This window comes from Alexandromys fortis, unplaced genomic scaffold, assembly GCF_014885135.2.
Source record: "Alexandromys fortis isolate MF-2015 unplaced genomic scaffold, M_Fortis_MF-2015_v1.1 scaffold_173, whole genome shotgun sequence".
Taxonomy (NCBI): Eukaryota; Metazoa; Chordata; class Mammalia; order Rodentia; family Cricetidae; genus Alexandromys; species Alexandromys fortis.
The window spans coordinates 1,043,981-1,063,399 of NW_026068051.1; the positions used below are offsets into that span (position 1 = coordinate 1,043,981).

The following is a 19,419-nucleotide window of genomic DNA, read 5'->3' on the forward strand; positions in this document are numbered from 1 at the left end:
TTTTATTTTTTTAATCTTTTTTATTTTTTATTTTTCGGGTGGAAGGGAGACATCCCTTCCCGTCCGCTCCGGAGAGGGACGCGCGTCCGCAGGCTCCGCAGTCCCGGCGGCCGGCCGAGCGCGGCGCGGCCCTCCCGCCTGCGGCCTCGGCCCCGGGCGGCTGGGTGCCTCCGGGCGGCGGGGGCCGCGGCGGCGCCGGGGGGCGGCGGGGAGGGCGGGCGGCCCGGCGGCCTCCTCCCCACCGCCCCCCGCCCTCCCCGGTGTCTGTGTTTCTCTCTCTGGTCGGAGGCGGCGGTAATGGCGGATGGTGGGTTGTGGCGCCGGCGGCGGCTGCTGTGAGGGACGATGAGTTCCTCCTTCGTGTCGAACGGGGCCAGCCTGGAAGATTGTCACTGTAACCTCTTCTGCCTGGTGAGTGCGGGGGCCGCGGGCGGTGGGGGAGGGGGCCGCGCCGGGCGCCCTTGGGCCGTGGGGGAGGGGGTCCGAGGCTCCTCCAGTTGCCGGTGTCCCCCGGCTAGGCCCCGCCGGAGTCGGCCTCCCCGGGAGACAGCGTCCGCTCACCTACCGGCCAGGACTCCGCTTGGAAGAGTCTTGGCTTTCCCCCTCTTGTGTCTTGTCTTGGACTCTTTTTTCCCCCCCCCCCCATCGTAATCTTGTCCTTAACTTGGGTTTCTTATCTGGCCGGACAGTAATATTTTCTTATGTGTTTCTTGCTCCCCCCCCCCCCCCGTATCGAACAGTGTATCCCCTTTTCACACTTTTCCGTGACTGCCCCTACTTCACTCCCTTTTATGCTTTTCCCTGCTAATTGGGCTTCTCTTTAAACAGGACCCCTCAGAACTTAGGTATTAAAGCCCTCTTGGTTTTATAAGTTAAACAAACACGGGTAGTTTCCTTCTGGGTGACTTCAGATCTTCGTGTAAAAACAGTGTTCATATGTTTTCTTTTGAAACTTTGAAAACATTTTGCCATTTTGACAATTTTTAGCCGTCCTGCTTTTATTAGAACATTATGTTTTTGTGAGAGTGGAGGGGCTCATGGAGGAGGGACTGTGGTTTCGCACTAAACGTTCTATATTTGTCTGTTTTGCTTACGTTTTAAGAATGTTTTGAGCTGGCTGCTCCTTTTAGTGAACTAAAGAGTCTGGGGACGCTGGATGTAGGAATGTTCTACTGTGTAGGTTGGCACCAGTTGGGTAATATCCAATAGTTTTTAAGACTTTTCTCAAAAGTACCAACTGTTGCAAATATCTAGTCCTTAATTAGCGATAGCTGAGCTTTTCAATGATTTTAAGTTGGAGTGACTCTTTCATTTTTCCCTGCGCGATGAGAAGTATTAAGTCTATCATAGGTAGGTGAATTAAGTGGGTGGAGCATAACTAGTTGGCAGGCGTAAACTGCCAGTCATGTATCAGCAGTTTCATTTTTGGCACCTTATGCTTTCTGTCATCTAAGTTAGAATAAAGAATTGCAGAATTTCCTTTGTTGAATTTCTTTCCCGATGGTAAATGGGGATCTTTAACGAACTTCTGCCTCGCAGAATATACTGGTTTTCTCGACAGTGTCCACTAATCAGCTTCTCTTCCCATGTAGTAATATGTGCAGCAGGTTTAACGTTTCTGTCTTCCCCAACTCCATCTATTTTTGGCACTTTGGTTCTTTGAAGATAGATTAGCACAAATCTGACAGCTCCTTGGAAGTAGTTCTTTTCCTAAAGATGTGTGCTTGTGAAGAACTAACAGGCTTTTTTTTTTTTCTTTAGAAAATTGTTCAGATGTCTTCTTGTTAGAACCGCGACTTCTTACAGACTTGGAGCGAGGGTCTTTAATTTTTCAGGTCACCAAAGAACAAATGTGACTGACCAGTTAGAAAAGAACATAGGACAGACAGGAAAGGTAGTCTTATAATGTGCAGTACTGAAGTACACGTTTAACATCATCGCTTCACTTACTAAGTTCGGGGATATTGTATGTATTATAGATGTGCTATTCAGTGGTATTTTAAAACTGTTTTGTGTTCTTTTCCTTAAGTCCTTGCTGGTTGAAGTATTAGAATTATTTGCATAGTGTTTTTTCTTTGTTTTGGTCATACTCTCAGTATCTTAAGAATGCTTTGAAAGTAGTGCTGTTTTAATTAATCAGGGACTTTATAGTGAAATTTTTTTTTTACTTCAATGAATGTGCAATGATATAGAAATCATGTTTTCTTTCCGTTAGGCCGACTTAACAGGGATTAAGTGGAAAAGATACGTATGGCAAGGTCCACCTTCTGCCCCTGTTCTGTTTCCGGTGACAGAAGAAGACCCCATTCTGAGTAGTTTTAGTCGATGCCTTAAGGCAGACGTACTTGCTGTTTGGCGGCGAGATCAAAGACCTGGAAGAAGAGAATTGTGGATATTTTGGTGGGGTAAAGATCCCAATTTTGCTGACCTTATTCACCATGACTTATCAGGTAAAAGCAGTTTATTTTTAAATGTGACTTAACAACATTGTACACTTTTCCCAAAATGTCTTTGGGATTATAGATTATGGTGTTAGTATGTGCACAGCCTTGTCAATGTGAAACTGTAAGAACAGTTTCAATGTTTTATTTCACCATGATTGTTTTATTTTACATAAATCATTCACGTGTATTATGGGAGACTTAAGCTTTGAAATACTTTCTTCTTCCGCCATCCAGCTTTCTTCCTTCATTTCTCATTGGCAGTTTGTACCTAGGGAAAGCATTTTCATTAACCTGAGAAAAATGAGATTTGGAAGCCTTTTCATAGTTACGTAATACTTTTGAAGCCAAGTGTAACTTACCTTTGAGTCTGTCTTACCCTGTTCTCTTTTCTGAGACACTGTGGATGGTTCTCGAAACGTAACTTTATCTGGCATATTTTTCAAAAGTATATTGTTATTTGTATATTATTTATTATTTATTAACCCAGGGAACCATATGCGGTTTTTTTGTTTGTTTGTGTGGTTTTTTTTTTTTTTTTGATTTTTCGAGACAGGGTTTCTCTGTGGTTTTGGAGCCTGTCCTGGAACTATTTTGTGTATTTTTTAAGGGGCAAAGTGGTTCTTATTAGATACTGCTTCATCAAAGATTATATTAAATGAGACAAGTGCCACCTTATTTAACTTTTATAGGACAATGGTCATTAATCTGAAAGGTAGTTTATTTTGAGCACATCAGTATTATTCTATTTTCTTAACTTTTAGGGCCAAATGTACTTTAGAAAGAAACTATAGACCTTCATTAAATTACCGAAGTTACGTTTACTTTAAACTCAGTGTAAGCAAATTTTTTAGTGATATACTTGAGGGAACCAAGTTCTAGCTTGGTATGATTTTTGACAGTTAAATTGAATTTTTTTTTAAAAGTTCTTTAAAATTTTGTGTGTGAGGAGGGCATGTGGGTGTGATATATGTGTACCACAATGTGTGCAGAGGTCAGAGGACAACTCTTTGGGAGTCCTTTTTCTCCTTCCACCTTGTTGAGACAGATTGTTTCTGCTATTATGAAGCTTTTATCAAGCTAGCTGACCCTTTAGTTCTGAGCAGTTCTGTAGTCTCTGCTTCCCATCTTTCTGAGGGAGTGCTGGGGTTACACATGCACTGCTACATCTGTTTTTTTTATGTGGGTGCTGGAAATCGAACTCAGACTGGCTGTGCTTTTACCCCCGGAGCCATCTCTGCTGCTCCTTAGGCCATTTGAAAAACTTTCTTGTATGAAAGTTAGTACTCTGTGGTTTCTGGTTTTGAACTGTAAGATCTGTTTTATTTTGCACAAAATAAAATCCAGGTGTCATGTAGCCCTGGCTGGTCTTGAACTTACTGTGTAGTCAAGACTGGCCTTGAACTCTTACTCTTCTGTTTCCTGCTGGGGTTACAGGTGTGTGCCATCAGACCAGGCTCCAGATAGCTCTATTTTGAGCTAATACTTTCTAAGGTCAACATATATGTTCTTACATATGTGTTATATTTTTAAATTACTTTTTGTTTTTAATAGGTGCTTTCTTCAGTGTTGAGTGGTGCAGTTGTTTTATGGCAGAGCATTCTAGCTTTCCCAGGATGCTTAGTGAAGAACTGAGTCCTTAGTTCTATTACCATGTATTTGTTATTTTGTTTGTTTTGAGATAGTGTTATACACAGTCTATTGAACTCCTTATCCTCCTGCCTTCACTTTTCAATGCTAGGATCATGCTACATCTATCTTAATATAGTTGCAGATAGTAAAAAGATATGAGTATATATCTGTTAAGTGCATACGTAATGTGTCTGTATATGTATCAGAATATCCTTAGTGCTTTCAACAGGATGATGCTCTTTGCTTCTGCTAAAAGCCAGGCATACCAACTTCCCTTTTTCTTTCATCGACCTAGGTGAGAGTTGTTTTAAACTTTGAAATGATGCATGCAGTCAACTCATTAAAATGTTTGTCGGTTGTTTTTGTCTTAAGTGCTGAATATTGAGTTTAGGGCTGTGTGTATAGGTTAGACAAGTGCTCTACTGTTGACCTTTACCCCTGGATCATTATTAAAATGTTGATAGACTGCTTAGAAACTTGTTAAATTGAAAATTTAAAGCAAGCACAATCAGTGTTAAAATTATAATGTTGCTCAGAGTGTTTGACTTTGAACCCTAGCACCACAAAAAATCACATAACTATTGTAAGTCTACTCATGGGTTTTGGTCTTCTTGATAAAGTTGGCACAGCATCTGAACATGCTTTTTTATTTGAGACTGAGTTTGGTTGTGTTGCCTTGTATTTAGAGCAGTCCTCCCCAGTGCTGGTGAGACAGGTGTATAATGCCCTGCACAGCCTTGAACAAACCTTTCTGTGAAATATTTTTGGAATCAAAGATAAGTTTAAATGCATAGTATTTAGTTTTAGCACAGTGAGACTAATGTTTTGAAAATTAAAAGCCTATTAATGTAGATTGTCAGCTGTTTGAGTGTATGTTGTTAAAACACTAGCTATTATTCTTTCGGATTTTAGGTTATCAGGCGTGTTTTTTCAAGCAAAACTTGGTTAGAGTTTAAATTTTTCCTCTCAACTTTTATTTTAGCATAATTTTAAAATGACAGTACCTGCACTCTAATACAGATACTGATCTGTGAATATGATGAAAGTATTTTTGAATATCAAATTTTCATTGCTGTCAGTTTTTGCTGAATGCTATTGAATAACTAAACATTTTTATCAAAGTGGAAGAAATCCAAAGAGTAAGTTTAGTGCTCTGAACTCTTGATTTACAAAGTCAGTGATATTTGTTTAATGTTTTAGCTTCTTTTTAACCTGTCATTTACTTAAGAATGTTACTTAAGTCAGACATATCTTAAAGAATAAGGTCTTTTCAGATGGAGTATATTTGTCTTGCCCTTTCTTTGCTCCAGGGACGCCGTCTGCCTCCCTTTTGGGGTAATTAGTGCGCCTCTGTGCTCTAGCTAACCCCCTTTTCATTTCTTCCCATCTGTGGCACTCGGTTCCCTTCTTTTAAGCTCCCCTGAGAAGAGAGCAGCTGGACAGTAGGATTGGCATCAGCTGCAGGAGGCAGTCCTGAGCTCCAAGTGGAGGTGTAGCAGTGAGGAGAGAGGACCAGGAAGGGCGCAGGTGGTAACTAAGCTGCTAGTTAATTTGGCTTAGCCTGCTTCTCAGGCAGTATCCTTCTGTTTGGTTCAACACCTACTACTTCTTGTTACCAAAGTATCTGTGATTATGGTAATATTGTCCTCCTTACTGGGGGTAGGACTAGTCGAAGGCATTTATTTTGTAAAGGTTAAAATTCTCTGAATTGTTTTTTCATTAACATGTTTAATAACAAAACCACAGAGAGTGGTCCCTTTATATACTTTGTCTCATTTACAACTGTTTTTAAGAATTTTATTTTGGGTAATTTTAGATTTACAAAAGTTGGCAGGATAGTGTAGAGTGTGGCTATGCATTCTCAGTTAACTTTCTTTATTCTTAATATCAGAATGTTGGATTTTTCCACAACTCACAAATCAATATTGTTAATGATATTAAAACGTTTATTTACTTCACTTGGTTTTCTTTTTTATTTACCTCTCTTTTTTCTGTTGTTTTTAGAATCCAGTCTAGGTTGCTGCATGATATTTACTTGCCCTCTCACTTTTTGCTCTTCTAGACCGAGACGGTTTCTTAGGGAACCTTCTATGCTCCCTTTTCATGATTTGACAGTTCTGAAGAGTCTAGACTCTGGTCAGGCTTCGTAGTACATATGTTAAATTTCACCTTTTCTTCTGTCCCATAGCATTCAGCACATGTTTGGGCTACCATCTTAAGTTTAATTGATGAAAAGAAATAAAACATACCAGTCTATTCCACATTTTTAACTTTTGCTTATTTTACAGCAGTAGTACTTGATACTGTTTTGCAAAGTAATTTGGGAAAGACTAGTTTTTTGATAAGGATTTGTGCTCATTAATATTAGCTTAAGTATAATATTCCAGAAAGACATTTGTTCAAAAACATCCCTTGACTTTCAAAGCCAAGAATATGAGTTGTTTTAATTCTAGTACTAGGACAATGGACAGTTGAATCCATACTGGTTTATTTTGGTAGAAAAAGAATCGGGCAAGAACTTTTTGGTTACAGTTTTATTTGTTGTTTTGAAGTTTTGTGATAATAAGTGACAGGGATTTAAAGTTGGTGGTGGAAGGAAAATCTTAGCTCCCTGGTCCTCCTCCTGTCAGGTCTCCAGTGGGTACGGTTGGTTGACTCTTACAGGTAGGTCGTTCACTGGTTTAAAAAGCAAGGTTATTTCAGTTTCATTGCTGTGTCTTTTTAATGTGTCCTCAGATTTGGAATTTTATTGCTGCCATTGGTTTTTATTCTTAAAAACCAAACAATTCCCTCTCTCAAAATTGTCTTAAAAAAACATGAGGTCGATTATGATAAAACTTTGAGAAAAAAACTTTGAGAGATGAAACTTTGATTCCTTAAAGTTAAAATTATACTGAATCAAGGCTTAAAAATATTTGTTCTTTCTTGTGGTTTTCGAGGTCTCTATACTGGAGTTTAGCAACATATCCAAATAGTTTCCTTCTACTAGAGTCTCATCAAAATTCATGCTGCTTAAGTGGGTCATTGTTCCAGATTTCATTTTTGGATGCTTTTATCAGAGGATAGTAATTGTAGTGGACTTTAACCTTAAGGGCAGCTTTTAGCAGAGCTGATAAACATGAAAACAGCTAAGCCTTGCTGAGGAGAGTTAATTCATTTCTGTCTTTGTTTTAAATTCTGTAAACTATCCTGTTTCTTTGTATTGGCTGGTCTTATGAGTGATGACTTCATTTGCTGTATGCTGTGTGATAGTATCATCTTTTAGGGCAACAACGTGTTATCTTTTTGATCATATCAGATATAACAATCACCATGTTAAATTGTTTTAAATAAATTTCCAAGTTTTGCTCTAAGTGACTGATGCTACAGCTTAAGGCAGTAATATTTGTTGACTTAATGAGTTATGAATGGAAAATAATTATTAAGAGAAACACTGATCTAGACATGTTGATTTTTTTCAAGAAATCTGTACTGTTTTCTAACATGCTGATTTTTGAGTCATTCCTTATTTATTGGCATATGTTGCATTTTAGCTGTTTCGCAAAATTAAAGGGAATGATGCCTTTTTAAAAAATCAGCTGATCACCATGGAGATATTTAAGGATGTCGTTTTTTGAAGAAAATATTGAGTACTGATTGTATCAGCTTTTTATGCTGATTTCCCCCCCCCATTTATAATTATTTTGATGACCTATGACATCCTTTGGCACCACTATAATCTCTTCTCAGGGAAGCATAAGTTAATCAGATTGTTAATCAGATTTTAGCGTTTGAACTTTTGTGTTACATTTTACAAATAATTTGTAAAATTTTTCAAGTAACACTGGTTAAGAATTCTAGTAATACCAATAGTAATGGAAAAGTACTAGAAACAGAATAGAAACTTTGTTTTCTCTGGGGATTAAAGATACAAGGGAAAGAAAACATTTATTTAAATGCATTAAGCAGATCTTTTTCCATTAGGCTCTGGTTAAGTTTAAAGTGCCTGCTAAAGCTTGACGTGTATTTCCTACTCCTTTGTTTCCTGGTTAAAATGTTGGAGTTGAAATTCAAGGAGCTTATAATTAGTGTAAGATAAGAGACACATATTACTTTCTTAGGTGATTGGTTCTGCCCTTCACTTCTCATATCTGAGTACAGTGTGTAGAACATACTTTTCATTTTCACAACATCAGAATATTAGAAACTTGGCTCAATATACCTTTTGTTTCTAAGTGACATTCCTCCTAAAACAACCCAAATTTTTTAGACTTTTCATTGAGTTTTACTAGGCATTATTATTTCTTTAGCAATGAAATAGTTACTTGGTTGCTTACTGTGTAGATATTCCTTGCTCTAAGAAGGTCTGTTTGTATTAGTGAGAATTCTGAGCATTTGGGACAAGAGACTCCAGAAAGCATTGAGTTCATGTTGAGTTTCTTTTTTTTTTTTTTAGATTAATTTATTTATTACGTATACAGTGTTCAGCCTCCATGTATGCCTGCAGGCCAGAAGAGGGCACCAGATCTCATTACAGATGGTTGTGAGCCACCATGTGGTTGCCGGGAATTGAACTCAGGACCTCAGGAAGAGCAGTCAGTGCTCTTAACCTCTGAGCCATCTCTCCAGCCCCACATGTTGAGTTTCTTTAGAGAAAAGTTTCAGCCATGAGAGAAATCCTTGGAAATTAATACTGCTTTTCTCTTTTTAATATTGATGTGTGTGTGTGTGTGTGTGTGTGTGTAGGTAGGGCACACATGCCGTGGCACACATGTGGAGGTCAGAAAAAAATTGGAATTGTTTTTCTTTCCAACTTTATATGAGTTCTGAGGATTGAACTCAGCAAGCACTTTTACCCACTGCACTATCTTGCCGGCCCTGACTACTTCTAAACCACATTTTGGTATTCTTAGCTTAGGTTTAGCCGAAATTAATTTTTAAAAATATGTTTATGTAAAAAAAATTTATGTAAAAATATTTTATGTAAAAATTTATAAAGAACTATAATTTTTGCTAGTCTAAAGATTTTTGTTTTAAGCTTTCAGACAGTTCATAAATCTGTTAAACAGTCTTTTTTTTTTTTAAATATTTAAATTATAGCCGGGTGGTGGTGGTGCATGCCTTTAATCTCAGCACTTGGGAGGCAGAGGCAGGTGGGTCTCAGTGAGTTCGAGGCCAGCCTGGACTACAGAGTGAGTTCCAGGACAGGCTCCAAAGCTACAGAAAAACCGTTCTGAAAAACAAACAAAAAAAATTACATTCATTATTTTATGTACAAGTGTCATGGCACACATGTGGAGGTCAGAGGACGGCTTGTGGGAGTCCATTCTTGTCTTATACCACACGAGTCTTGGGTTCAAACCCAGTTAGGCTTGGTGGCAAGTACCTTTACTTGCTGAGCCATTTTATTGACTTAGTGATTAGGAACTTTGTATTTAATGCTCTTGTTTTAAACTGTAGGAAGAAGGTAAATTATTCTTAAGCTTTAAATGAATAATTTATTTGAACTTGTAGCTTAGTTGTGTGCGGAAGTAACTGTATATCTATGTCTTCCTATTAAAACTTAGGAGTAGTTAGGGAATATGTTTTGATAATGGCTACTTATATAATGCAAATGTTACAACCTTTGTGTTGTTTAGAATTTAGGGATTTTAGGTGTCAGCTAATACAGAACATTGAACAGGTAGAGAATTGGGAGCAGTTCCTGACACATTTCTTTTGGAATTAGGAACATGTGTATTTCTATTACTATTGTCATAATTTGAAGTAAAACTTATAATGAAGCTATTTGACTTTGAAATCAGGAGCTGATTAAGCTAAAAGATGGTTCCTTTTTTTTTTTGTCTCATCAGCTCATACATATGCTTGCTATCTAGACCTTTAATAAGTGAAATCATTGTGTGCCAGTTCCTTTTCTCTAAGAGAATATCTTTTTAATAAGATGAAACCCATAAGTATTTTAGCTTTAAGTGGAAGTAGATAAGTATTTCTAACATAACTGAATGTGAAGTTTTTCTACTTAAATTACTTTATTTTAACCCTTAAAGTATTGCCATTTTCCTTTGCTTTTCTGTAGAGGAACTGTATTAGTTGCTTTGAAAGACCTGACAATGAGTTAGGAAAGAACACTTGAAAGAAAACATAAAATCAGCATTAACCTTTGTAGTGCAGTTTCTAGTGCAGTTAAAGTCCACTGTCATTATAGTTTTAGTTAATGTTTATTCTGTCCACTTGTTGTAAGACATTCTGTATATAAACTGTCACTCTTAGTATCTCTCTGTTCTTATTCAACAGTTCATAGTAAACTTCATTTTTTTATGGATTCAGTATGTATGTTTGTGAAGTGAGAAATATTTGTGTGTGCGTGTCTGTGTGTGTGTCTGTGTGTGTGTGTCTGTGTGTGTGTTGAAAATTGAATGGAAGCCAGACATGGTGGCACAGGCCTGTAACCAGTACTTGAGAGGTGGAAGATCATGAGATCAAGGCCTGCCTTACAGAGCCAGCTCCTGTCTCAAGGGAGGAAAAAGATGATGATACATAAGTAGAAAATGTTTATAACTGGGCGTGGCAGCTCATACATATATAATCCAAGCACTAAGTACTGGAAGACTGAGACAGGATTGCTGAGAGTTCAAGGCCGGCTTGGTCTATGTAGTTAGCCCCAGGCTAGCTGGGTCAAAAAGAAAAGAAAAGGTTATATAAAGATAAAGTTTATTAGAAGATCCTTGATTAAATTTGGACTAATAATTTAAAATAAAATGTAAGCTGCCAAAGTGGTATTTATCATTATTTGTTACTCTTACTGAATATTTTGTGATAGATGAAAGAGTGAATTTTGTTCTTTGAACTGAGACTTACCAATGACTGATTTCTGTCCCCTACCTTACAAGTTAACTTGGAGTGACTAATAGATTTAGCGGGGAATTTGAAGCTGTGTAGTCATTTAAGAGCATTACTTCATATGACTGATACACCATTTAAAAATCTGAGTCTTTATATTTTTCTCCTATATTGAATAATCATGTGAGTCATTGAAATGAGATCTAGTCTGATAATTAGCACATTGCTCGTTAAGACGTAGTGGCAGCAACTCTCTTTGTATTTGTCACTTAGTTTTGTAGTTGAGTCATAGATTAGAATGCTGATGGTCATGAAATAGTCTGAGTTTAATTATTAACTGGCTAGATTCCCCCCCCCCCCTTTCAGGTTAAATGATTAGAGGAATTAGGACAAAGTAACAAGTAGCCAGTTTAGAAACAGGCATTATAATGTTATGTTTAACATTTTCCAGGTTTTACAAGCAAATCAAATACCCTTTTTAAAATACAGAAAACAAGTTATGTTTATTATATTACCATATTTTATATTGTGGCGAATAATTTTTAGGCAGTTTTGTAGAGTGCCTAGGCATTTTATATTTTGTAGAATATCTTGGAAAGCTGATGTTTCGATGTTTAAAGATGTTTAACACCAAGTATAGTGGCACTGGTTTGTTAGCCCAGCAATCAGAAAGTAGAGGCAGGATTGCAATGAGGCACCAGACCAGCCTGGGCTACATAGTGCGTTCCAGACCATGTGAGACTCTCTCAAAAACAGTCAGTCAGTCAAACAAACAAACAAGAAAACTACCAGCACTACACCCACACATACAGATTGAGAGATGGAAAGATTGCAGCTCTGCATTCTGAGGTAAAGGCTGTGGATATAGACATTGATCTATCAAATGTTTTAGTTCTCTCTGAGTAGACATAGTCTCACTTGTGTACTTTTTACTTCACTGTTTTCTGTAGAAGAGGAAGAAGGAGTGTGGGAGAATGGCCTTTCCTATGAATGCCGTACTCTGCTTTTCAAGGCAGTTCACAATCTGTTGGAGAGGTGTTTAATGAACAGAAACTTTGTACGAATCGGCAAGTGGTTTGTAAAACCGTATGAGAAAGATGAAAAACCTATAAATAAAAGGTAAGCCATCTTACTTGCCTCTTTTGATAATTGATGTTTGTTAATTTTATGAGATGTTTAATAAAATGAGTTAATATCTTACAGAAATGTTCTGAATTAACGTTGGCAAATACTCATAAGTATCCATTTTCTTTAACTGCTTAAGAATTTTTCTTGTGGGCTGGGCGGTGGTGGCGCACACCTTTAATCCCAGCACTTGGGAAGTGGAAGTAGATGGATCTCTGAGTTTGAGGCCAGCCTGGTTTATAAGAGCTATTTCCAGGACAGGCTTCAAAGCTACAGAGAAACAGTCTCGGAAAAAAACAAACAAAAAACAAAACAAAATTTTTCTTGCAATGGGAATAAACTATAAGTGATTTTCTTTTTTTTCTTTTATCTTTCCTTCCTTTTTTTTTGAGGGGGGTTGTCTTTTTGAGACAATATATCACTCTGTGGCCCTGTCTGGGTTGGAGCTTGAGTCATAGACTAGGCTGATCTTGAACTCTTGATCTCGGATTTGTTTTGTGAAGGGTTGACCCTTATCACCTCCCCATTTAATTTTTAAAGATTTACTTATTTTTATTTCATTTGTATGAATGGATTGTCTGCCATGTTTATATAGCATATGAGCACCTGATGCCTGAGAAGCCCAGAAGAAGGGTTTGGATCCTTTGGAATTAGGGTTAAAGATGGTTGTGAGCTGCCATGTGGGAGGTGTGAGTGGAACCTAGGTCCTATGCAAGAGCAGCTAGTGTTCTTCTGAGCCATCTCTAGTCTCCAAATTCCTTATTCTTTTAAATTTATTATTTATTTATTTATTTATTTATTTATTTATTTGGTTTTCTCGAGACAAGGTCTCTATGTGTAGCTCCTTCTGTAGACCAGACTGGCCACGAATTCACAGAGATCTTCTCTTGCTGTCATTTAAATTCATGGACTCTTTTTCTTTAATTGTTGTTTGTGTGTGTGTGTGTGCATTAAAAAATGTTAATGTAGTCTGCTCAGTCTGTATGTTTCATGTATGTATGTCTTCAGGGCTGACCATTTGGTATTGGATAACTAGTTGTGCTCTTCCCTGGGGAAGTCTGTTTCTCCCACTCTTCACATTCTTTAGTTGGCTGGAGTTCTTTTTCTAGGTTTCAGGAGCTGTCATTTCATATGGATTTTTTTTCCCTGTATGTCTGAAGTTGTTTTTTAGTAGATGGGTTCATAAGCCTGGAAAAATAAAAGCCCCCCCCTTTTTTTTACTGTGAAAATTACCAGACTCCTTTTATTTTTAAACCATTTTTTTTGTTAGTTTTGTTTTTTTAAAAAACCAGGACTCTCATAGCCCAGGCTAGCCTTGAGCTTACTGTGCAGCTGAGTATATACAACATTCTTATTTCTACTTCCAAGGCCGGGATCATAGCATGTGCTACTGTACCCAGTTTTATGAAGTGGTGGGGGTCAAAATTCAGGTTCTTGCATAAGCTCTCTACCAACTGAGTTGTATCCCCAACCCTGACAAATCTTCATTGTTAACAAAATAATTGTAAAAGTTAGGGATGCATTCTTTGAGGTTATAGGAAGATACAATTACCAAACCATTGTAGGGACTCAGATTTTTCTGTTCTACCACTTTTCGCCCCCTCCCCAACCCTGCGGTCTCTCTTGGTATTGGCCTTCCCATTGTACAGAAGATTGCAGGCAGGAAATGGAAGGGAAATAGGAAATAAGGAGCATTGACTGTCAGAAGCTAATTCCTTTCTGGAAACCGGGAGTACATTATTTATACTGAGAGAAGCAAGTAGCTGTTTTTTAGAAGCATTACTACTCTGAACTTACAAGAAGAAAAGTGGGTTGAAAGCTTGCTGCACAAGTATAACTCCCTAAGTTAGAATCACTGACATTACGGGGCAGGTGTGTGCGTTCTGGAGGCTGTGGAGTCCCTGTTCCTTTTGCTTTTGCTGCAGGTACTTTAACTGCTAAGCCATCTCCCTCAAACTTCTGTTGTTATTTCTGTTCTGGTGATGGTCGTTCATCAATAATTTTTTTTTTGAAAAGGGTGCATGGGAAGCAGTACTTTTGAAATCCCGAATGTCTATATTGTATTTTATCTTATCTTACAGTTCACTTGTAATAATAGCTTACTGTAGAATCTATAGAAGATTAGTAATCTCTTTCTTGTAGATTGCTGGAAGTTGAGAGAGTTCATTTAGATAGTTTATATTTGTACTTAATTTATTTTAAATAGTTCTCTTTAGCTTTGCCAGTCTGTTCTGAGAGGTGGGGGGAGGGAGCTCAGTACTTGAGAACACTTACTGCTCTTGTAGAGGACCCAGGTTCAGTTCCCAATTCACCTACACAGTGACTGAAACCCATCTGAAACTCCAGTTGGAGGGGATTTGATGCCCTCTTTGCCCTCTTCTGGACTTCCCAGGCCGTGGGTGCTTAGTACAGCAAGTGGTGTGCATACATATATGCAGGCAAAACACCATACAAAATAAAGTACATCTTTGTTGGTTTGTTTTTGAAGCAGGGTCTCTTTGTAATTCAGCTGCTCTGGAACTCACTAATGTAGACCAAGCTAGCCTACAGCTTATAAGAGATCTAATCTGCTCTGTCTCCTAAGTGCTAGGTTTAAAGTGCATCACCCATACCTGGCTTAAATCAATCTTTTAAAAAATTATTAGAAGATTATAAAATCAGTTTCTGAGTCCAACTTTTGAATTTTCATTACTTTTGTTTTCAGTTATACATTACACTCTTGCGTTCAGATACATACCAATGCTTTCGACTTCTGAGCCTTTTTGGTTTGGTTTAGTTTGCATTTTACCTTTATCTACTAAGTAAACTACAATTTTCACCATGTTAGCTCCTCAGATTCTGTTTCTATCTGCCGTTCTCCATGTCTCTAGTATCTAGATATGGAAGAGGTTTCATGAGTGTAGAGAGGGAAATGAATGTGCTCATTTAGCCATGCAAATACTGGAAATGTCTTTATCTTTCTTAGGAAAATCTCTCTTACATGATTGCTAATAATTGGCAATACTACTGATAGTTGGAGGTTTCCATGAATCACACAGATTCTACTTGTTTATACAAGAACACTAGTGGTTTTCCGTGGGATTACCTAGTTGAGAAGGGAGGCTAAATTAAAACTTTCATTACTGGAAATACCGTGTGTTGTTTTGAATTACTTGTGGTCATAGTTGTATAAAATTGATTTTAACCAGAAAAAATGAGTTAAATGCTGGTTTTCAAATCATAGGAAACTTAAGTTTCAGATATCAGAACATCTGATACTTTTGGATTAGGGATGTTCACCTGTATGAGCATTTTATAAAAGAATAAAGAAGTTGTCAGGGAGGAATGTTTATGCTGACTTGACCTTAACAAAAGAGAAAATAGTTCCTATCTTCTTATATTTTAAAAACAAAACAAACAAGAAAATGAAGTCTGCTATACAGTCCACTCTGGGCTGGTTTCAGATTCATAATGCTGCCTCAGTCCCATGTGCAGTGATTGCAGGCATATGCCATTACACTTGACTGCCTTTTTCAGTACAGAGATTCTCTTGGGACTGGAGATAGTGTTCAGTGGCTAAGAGTCCTTATTGCACCTGGGCTGAAATCCTACCACCCAAGTAAAAAACTGTGATCTGCAACAGGTCTATGACCACAGTATGGTGGGGAGGAAGAGATAGGAGAACCCCTAGCACTTCCTGGCTACCTAGCCTAGCTCTAGATTCAGTAGAGACTCTGTGTCAAGGGAGTAAGATGGAGAGAAATAGAGTACGACACCTGACATCCTCTTCTAATGTCTTTGCTTGCTTATGTACTGTATATGTATAACACACACCCCACGCTACTGTGTCTCTGCCCATGTCTGTCTTGTATCTCTGTGTCTGTCTCTCTCTTCCCTTTGTGGAACAAACCCAGGCTGCATTCATACCAGGCAAGTGCTCTCCTCACTGAGTTGTATCTCTAGCATTTTGTTGTCTTTTTTATTTTTATGCCTTTCAAAGTTACCAGGTTGGCTTCAAACTTGGAATCTTCTGTGTCAGCTTCTGGAGGAGTTGGAATTGTGGCATACACACCACATGGTAAATCTAGGGAGATTCTCATTTTGTGATAATCTGAACATAGAAGTAGTCAATTGTCTAGTAATTTCCAGGAACTGAGTGACAAAAAATGGAGTCACCTTCTAGTGATGCAGTGGGAATAGGTATAAAGGACCCTTATATTTGTAAGAGTAATTAAACATTAAAACAAAATAGTCTTCAGATGATTGAATGAAAGAATGTCTAGCATTTTATCTTAAATAGATCTATTCTGTAGTACATGGGTCTGAATTTGCTAGTAAGATTATAAGCAAATAGATGTTATAAGAACCAGTGACTTCCCACCCTTGTGATGCTTGAGCATCTGAGTAAGACTGTCTCAAGTACGAATATTACTGAGTTTGTGCTTAGTTAAGTTTTTTGTCATGTTGAATTTATTATAACCATATTGCTAAGTGGACAATTAAGTTTGTACATTTGGCAAAATTTTTGGGGGGAGGGAGCCAGGTCTCATTGTGTTGTCCAGAATGGCCTTTGACTCCTGGCTAACTGATCTACTTTCTTACCTTCCTATTAGTTGGTATTATAGGTAGCTCCCACTGTACTGCCTTAACATTACAAAAAAGTTCTTTATTCATTTGTATATATGTGAGTGTTGGCCTTCTTGTGCTACGTAGCACACCTAAAGGTCAGTGAACATCTTCTGGAAGTTTTACCTTTTATCATGTGGCTCCAGGGAACAGAACTCGAAATGTCAGATTTGATGGTAAGTAAATTTACCCACTGAATCAGTCTCCAGAACCCTAATTTAGCAAGATTTAAATGCGCTTCAAGTAAGGTATACAGGATAGAATGATATTGGTATGCAACTCTTGTTTGAGACAACTAATTTTACATCTTATGGAGTATATTGCCATAAGAGATTTTGCTAAGTAGTAGATGAGATTATATACAATAGCATGGAATTTGTAGCTCAGATTGACCTGGTATAACTATGTAGCTCAGACTAATTTAGAATTTGTGGTGATCCTTATGCTTCAGGGTTCAGAATGTTGAGTTTACAGGTAGGATCCACTCTATCTGATAGTATTTGATTTTAGCTAGTATTTAATTTTAACATATACTGTAATCTTATCCCATATCTTCAGCTGTAGATACATCAATTTTTATGAAAAAAATTGCTAATTTGGGCTTTTGACATCTTTATTTTATGTACGATAGTTATCTGTTGCCCCAATTTTAAAAGGCAGCATAGAGTGATTATTATAAGAACATATGCACGTGGCATGCACATGAGTATACATGTATAAATACAGGATAGAATAGTTGCTAACTACAGATAAAACAAAAAAGAACATAGGATCAAATCTGGGGTTCAATATGTTCTTATCTGGTGCCTTTACCTGATCCACAAAGATTAAGATTATTCTTGGTTTTGTTTTTCGGGGAAGGAGAGGACTACCTCATGCATTTGTGGCAAATTATTATAATTAGAATATTAAAGCTGGGGCTGGAGGATGGCTCAGTGGTTAAGAGCATTGCCTGCTATTCCAGAGGTCCTGAGTTCAATTCCCAGCAACCACATGGTGGCTCACAACCATCAGTAATGGGGTCTGGTGCCCTCTTCTGGCCTGTAGGCATACACGTAGAAAGAATATTGTATACATAATAAATAAATAAATATTTAAAAAAAGAAAGAATATTAAAGCTGAGCATGGTGGCACATTCTTGTAATTCCAGTACTCTGGAGACTGAAGGTGGAAGTTCAAGATCAACCTAGACTACATAGTGAGAATTAATCTCATCATAACTTCCCCTTATCTCCTAAAAAAGAAAGAAAAGAATATTAGGGTGCTGTTTTTTTCTTTACAGATGTTATAGGCCTATACTGTTTAATATGCTAAACACTAACTACTTTTTGCTATTTAGATCCAATATATTGAAATTAAATTAAAAAAATATTTCAGTTTAGGAAGCTACATTTCAAATACCTTTTCTGTATAGTGGCAGTTCAGAAGTGGGGCATTCATCACTGTAGAAAGTTCTTTTGGATGGTATTGTCTTTATTATTAAAATAGTGCTTCTAGTGTTTTATTTAAGCAATTGGTCAAGGTTTTTTTTTATTATTAAATCAGTAGGCAGCAGGATGTGCTTTAAATTGCAGTAATAAAACTTTACTCCTTCACAAGGCTTTTACTTTATCTCCTGATCTTCAAAATTAATTAAAAATAGCACCATGGCATGTAAATCTCTGCTGGAATGGAATTAGTAGCAGTTAATAGGTTTAGGATGTTCTTTGTTCTTTGGATATCTTACTACCTCTGAAAAGTTGAAGTAAGAGGTATTGCTTTGTTTTATCCTTATTGTTTGTTGAGATCTTGAGTGTCATGCTTATATAGCCCCACCTGTATTTGAACTAAAGATCCTTCACAGTTCCTCATTGCTGGGTCTCTAGGCATGCATTGCTGTATTTCTTTTACTGTTATTTCTTTGTGTCTTCTTGGGTAGCATAAAGAAACAAGATGTAAACCACATTGATTTTTCTGTTAGACTGTTAACTGAGCTTAGTAATGTGTTTGATAGGCTTAGATGGATGTGTGTGTGCACAATAGATAAAATTTATACAAAGCCTAAATCAAGTGAAACTAATTTTAATAATATTTTTTACTTAGTTCAGTGCACCTAAAATACATTTTAGAGTGTAAATCTGTAAGAGATACCATTGAGATAGTTTAATGTTTTTGTGTGAGGTCTTTGAAATCTTGTGTGTTTTTTTTAGACTCAGAACATACCTTAATTTGGATTGGCCATAGTCCAAATGATTCTAATTACATGGTGGTTGTCTAACAACTAGATTTTAGGGCTTTAACTTAACTTGTTAGTGTTTGTTGGTTATTAGCTAATACTTGGTGGTCTCCTGGAACTAATTGTCTTCTCAGTTGTGAGTGAATGGTAGAGTCCCAAAGTTACCCACCCATATCAGGATATACACTGCCAATTTGCCTTAGCTACTTCAGACTGTCCAACTTTCCTCTTCTGTAGTTGTTCTCAACTGATTTGTTCTTAGGAAATCTGATTTTACACGATAACACTTGTACCCTGATGAATTTTGCTCTGGCACTTGAATCATTAGGATTTGTTTTAGTTTCTTGAGACAGATTTTCTGTTGTTCTCTAAAGGATTCTTTTGTTTGTTTGTTTGTTTGTTTGTTTGTTTTTCAAGACAAGGTTTCTCTGTAGCTTTAGAGCCTGTCCTAGAACTAGCTCTTGTAGAGCAGGCTGTCCTTGAACTCAGAGATCCGCCTGCCTCTGCCACTGGATGGATTCTCTTTTATGTTTTTAATTTTTTTATTGATATTTATTGAGCTCTACATTTTTCTCTACTCCC

General features: G+C 37.4%; 1 protein-coding gene across 1 annotated transcript in view; it reads left to right on the forward strand.

Annotated features, from left to right (window-relative positions):
• The first annotated feature begins 272 nt into the window (after nt 1-272).
• The window catches only part of Med13 (mediator complex subunit 13), an 89,885-nt gene continuing 70,738 nt past the window's right edge, over nt 273-19,419 (forward strand). The window contains exons 1-3 of the mRNA XM_050119521.1: nt 273-411; nt 2,216-2,450; nt 11,843-12,011. Of these exons, the coding sequence (XP_049975478.1) occupies nt 346-411; nt 2,216-2,450; nt 11,843-12,011 (470 nt within the window). The 5' untranslated portion in view covers nt 273-345. The remainder of the gene's footprint in view (nt 412-2,215; nt 2,451-11,842; nt 12,012-19,419) is intronic.